We start from the raw sequence: 4,992 nt of genomic DNA, 5'->3' as shown, positions 1-4,992 counted from the left end.
TGGGATCCGAACCCTCGGCAGGAGCGCCGCCGCGCTTCCCAAGCGGCGCACTGTAGCAGTGCGCCACCGGGCCGGCCCCAGGATGGCTAAATTTTTTGTTGTGACTATAATAAAGTAATAGAGGGACTATTCAGACTAACTTTGGTGGCATGATGAGAAGAGGAATGGTTGGAATGGGGTCTGGTGCAGCATGTTCGAAATTGCCCCTGTGGTGTTTTCCTTGTCAAGTAGGTGTTCCTCTTGTGCTAGAAGTTACAGTTAGTGAAACTGTGTGATAACTCATGTCCACATAAAATGATAATCGTTTTATATGAAGGATTGTGATGACATTTCCTGTTAGGAGGCTAAGTCTGCAAGTGGATTCTGACGACATTAAGATGGCAATGATGTAAGAGGTCCTTGGTTACTTAACTCCAGGTTTCAGTGACAGTAAAAATTACTAAAAGAAGCAAGAATCTGGCAGATTTCCATAGGTGATTAACTGTAAAATAAATAAGTAAATAAATAAAATTAGATGAAGAACCATTCTAAATGAGAACTTTTCTTTCTTAAACCCAGATGTGACTAAATCAGGTCTTTTGAGGCAGTGGTACTCAAACTTGAACGGGTTTCAGAGTCTTCTGGAGGGCTTGTTATAGCACAGAGAGCTGGATCCCATCCCATAGTGTCTGATTCCATGGGTCTGTGTGGAGCCAGAAAATCTGCCCTTCTAACTAGTTCCCAGTTAGTTAGAAGGAGCTGCTGCTGCTTGTCCGGGAGCCATATTTTGAGAAACATTCAAGACATTCTTATTTTGGGGGGTATAAATAGAAACATTGAATAGTTAGGAAGTGCATATTCAACATATTTATTTTCATAATACAAATCATAGAAAGTAAAGCCTAAATTTTTCTTGGCTTAGCTGGTGGGGATGTACAGAAAAATGTGAACACCATAGGGTTCAGGCATTTGAAAAGGTTAAGGAACCGAATCCACAGGGAGAAAAGTTAATGTTCCTCAGCCCTGACAAAGTTCATATGTTAATCATGCCTTTATCATTTTCTTCAACATTGTTTTGTTTTCATTAATGTTCTGTGTTCAGGGATATTGCTCTTGCAGATTAATATCATGGTCAATAAATCAGATTTATCATAGGAAAGAGTCAACAATAGATGTGTTCTAGCTCACTGATCATTCTTTTTGAAGGTTTTTGACCATGAGCAATAACAAGCTAATCCCTTATTTGTCGCAGGAGTCTACATTTTTGGCACTAAAAGTCACTTTGGGGGCCGGGGCGGGGGGCTGGCCATTTAGTTTGTTAGAGTGTGATGCCCATAACACCAAGGTCCAGGGTTTGAGCACTGTACCGGACAGCTGCCACATAGATAGATAAATGTCACTGGCCAAAGATTTATGCAGACCTACATAATCACTGCTCTTCTTTGGGGCTTTGGGGTTTGTATTTACACTAGCTTTTTGTCTTTCAAACCAATTTCTCCCACTATTAGCCCAAGTGTATTGAAATGGTAAGTCACAGGAATAAAAGAAATGTTTACATTTCCACAAACTTCAGCCCATGATTTTAAAGTTTGTTTACTATGTGAAAAATTTTAACATGCGGATCTCTTCTCCCCTCCCAGAATAATCATGTGCATGGACAGCCATATACAGGCCCAGCAGCACATCACATGAACAACCCTCAGAGAGCTGGCCAACGAGCACAAGAAAATTATGAAGGCAGTGAAGAAGTAGCCCCACCTCAGACCAAGGATCAGTGAAATGCACATTATTAACTGGCTCCATCAAGACTGTGCACCCAGGCCTTACAGTCCAACCTTTTTCTGTGTCTGGCTAATATTTAAAACTAGAAAAACTATTCCTAATCAACATGGAGCGGAAAGTTTATTCACTGTCTTATCTGCAGAAATTTGCTGTCCATATATAACCCGCCTGCAGTGGAAAGTGTATAGTGTTTTGTAATAAATGGCCTGATGCTAATGTGTAAATGGCAAAGGTGTATATAGTATATTAATGTTTGACTGTTAATTCTTAAGCAAGAAACTTTTTTCTTGATGAGACTCACAGATCTACAAAAACTACAAAAGTTAATTTTCTTGTTATACCCACTGCTCTCTGCAACCAGTGTTGCCTGCCTCATGGCAGTTGGACCTACTCATTTACAAAAACAAAAAATAAACCAACAGCAACAAAACAGAGCCCATTCATGTCAGCCACACCAATAGTTTCATGTTAATTCTTTGCCACTGGAATCAGTTTTACTATGAGCAATGTAAGGCTGGTAACCTTTAAATTATTTGGTTGATGTGGAAAATTGGTGATGTAACATTGTTTCTAGTTCTTTTTCATTGCCTTTTTATTCTGATATTAGGTTAATCACTTTGAAGCTATAGTTATGCTGTAACATTTAGCATGGCTTCACACCAAGTTAGTGTAGCCAGTGAGGAAAAAATTATTGTAATGACAGCAGTTGTCCCAGAGTGACAGCTGTATTGCTCAGAGCTTTTCCTTCTTACACCTAGAATATAAAATAGAAAACAAGGGGAGAGATGTGACGAACAGGTGGTTTTCAGTTGCACATATGTTTTTTCCATCTAATGTTTAACAGTTCAATCTCTGGGTGGGATAAAGAACACTTAAGTATAATTACGTAATGGGAATTTTGAAAGATTTGAAACAAATATGCAAAAATTTGCTATGCCAGAATGCTGGAGCATAATAGAAGACTGTATTTGGTGTGCTTGTTTTGTTTGTTTGGTAGAGCTTATTAGGTGAATCTTCTAAAAAAAAAAAAAAAAAACTTTCTTCGGCTGGATCCCAGTGATGTGGAAGTCATCAGAATTCCCACAGTACTTGGGAGTACCTCTACACCAAGATGTCTGGCTGATTTTCTGCTCAGTCACAATTTTACTTGAAAGCAAGAATTGTCCTAGCTCCTTTTCCATTATTCCAAAAATTTTAACGTTCAAAGCAGGGTCTAATTAAAAAACTACTGGTTAGTTAATATAATTGAGGTGTCACAATTTCAGAAATAAACATTTGATTAAAGATAAGGAACTCATCAGTTAATACTGTATTTAAAAGAGAATTGGTAACTTGAATGTGTGTAATTTTTTGGAACCTGTCAAAAAACCAAATACCCCTGCAAACAGATACAGCCCACCCTATTTAAATATTTTGCTGTTTTATTTTATAGAAATTATTTTGCTGAATTCACAAATAGAATTTGATTTAAGAAGAAATTTTTGTCCTGTGGTGTTTTGTTTTTTGGTTACTTTTTTGTCCTTTTTTTTTTTTTTTAGGACTACATATTAAAAATTCTGTGCATAGCATGCCTAGGTATGACATTGAATTCAGGATTTCAGTCACACAGTTTTTGTGCACAGAAACAGAAAGATTTGACCTTTGGCTCTTTACTAAGGATTTAGAGAAAACATGTTGACACTGTAAAAGTTTCCTAACATAATGTACTTTTTGTATGTTTTTTATATACATGTATATTTAATGAGCACAAGCTTGGTTGTATTTTTTACAATTCAGTTAGTAGGAAGATGTTCTGTCAAAAGGCTGTAGTTGGAACTGAACAAAGGAGAAACAAAATCGAGCATTGAATTATTTTGTGATTAAAAGGGGCAGGTATTTAAGATAAAGCTTTGGGTATCTTATTTTGCAGTACTCTTTGCTTCTAGGTTTTCTGTAATATTAGGAGATTTTGACTCTAGATAGCTTCTGTTTTTATTTTAAGTATATTACATCTGAATTTAAGTTTGAACAAAAGTCCTACACGGTGTTTGCAATCCCAGTTGCTGGTTTTAATTTAAAAGTTCCTCGATTACAACCTTCCTCAACAGCAAGTGAAATAGATTAACTTTATTTATTTGGACAAGTTACTATTGTTTGTTTTTTGTTTTCTTTCGGCAGCTGGCCGGTATGGGGATCCAAACCCTTGACCTTAGTGTTGTAACACCGTGCTGTAACCAGCTGAGCTAACCAGCCAGCCCAAGTTACTATTGTTAGATACACCATTTCACCATCTGAGGTGATTTTTGTATTTCCTGCTCCTTAAAAGTATGTAATGTACTTGATTTAAAAACTTTAACTTCCTAGAGAAGAAAAACTTGACATTTTTAAAAGGCTGTGAATTTTTCTTGTTGGAGGTAGACCCAACTTTGGTTGCTTTGAATTTACAAGCTCCCTTGTGCGAGGGGGAGGGCTTTTGAATCATCTTTCCCTCCGTTTGGAAGAATGGAAGAACGGTCTGTGTTGTGACCAGTAGTGAGGGAAAGTAAATGGAGTTATTTTTGTTCGTGCAAATTATTTTCTATATTTAACTCTTAAGCATTAATGTATAAGCAGAAATTTTAAGATGCATGTTATTGTAAGAGCAACATAGTGGTGAATTTGAAGTCTTTCTGAACATAAATGGCACATTTTAAATTTCAAGTCTTCAAAGTGCCTAAAAATTATTTAATTCTCCCTCAACTGATTTTTTTGAGCCATATATTTCCTACTTTAAATATTTGTTGTGAAGTCACTAGTCTTCCCTTGAAAGACATACCCCCAGGATTCTAAATGGCATGATTGCTTTATAGAAGATGGTAGAATCTGTTCACTTTAAAGACTGAGGATATTTTAGTTGTGAAACTGTTAACAAGAGTTTTGCCGTATTGGATCTAAGTATTTCAGTGCACAACTTGGTGAAAACCATATTGCTGCTGTTTCTAAGCAACCAACCAAATTTTCATGTTCAGCATTGTAGAGGCAGAAATAACATAATCATATTTGGGGTTTTTTTCCTTTCATTGATTTTATCTCAGTGATAATTTCCCAGCCTTATGTCTTTTAGCTATTATGTATACAAATTTAGAATTATTATAATGTTTTCTATTTTTTTCATGGTTAGCTTTTATTAGTGAATGTTAACAGCATAAGTCTTTTTTTTTTTTTTTTTTCCTTTTTGCCTTTTTTCGTGACCGGTAATGGGATTGCAACCCT

At 36.3% G+C, this 4,992-nt stretch overlaps 1 protein-coding gene across 1 annotated transcript in view; it reads left to right on the top strand.

The window, feature by feature from the left end:
* The window catches only part of USP9X (ubiquitin specific peptidase 9, X-linked), a 129,294-nt gene extending 126,055 nt beyond the window's left edge, over positions 1 to 3,239 (top strand). Inside the window, exon 45 of the mRNA XM_008585153.1 lies at positions 1,620 to 3,239. Within this exon, the coding sequence (XP_008583375.1) occupies positions 1,620 to 1,757 (138 nt within the window). The 3' untranslated portion in view covers positions 1,758 to 3,239. The remainder of the gene's footprint in view (positions 1 to 1,619) is intronic.
* The last annotated feature ends 1,753 nt before the right edge of the window (positions 3,240 to 4,992 follow it).

This window comes from Galeopterus variegatus, unplaced genomic scaffold, assembly GCF_000696425.1.
Source record: "Galeopterus variegatus unplaced genomic scaffold, G_variegatus-3.0.2 Scaffold105, whole genome shotgun sequence".
Taxonomy (NCBI): domain Eukaryota; kingdom Metazoa; phylum Chordata; class Mammalia; order Dermoptera; family Cynocephalidae; genus Galeopterus; species Galeopterus variegatus.
The sequence above is the reverse complement of the archived record's forward strand: the minus strand, read 5'-3'. Positions and strand labels throughout refer to the sequence as shown.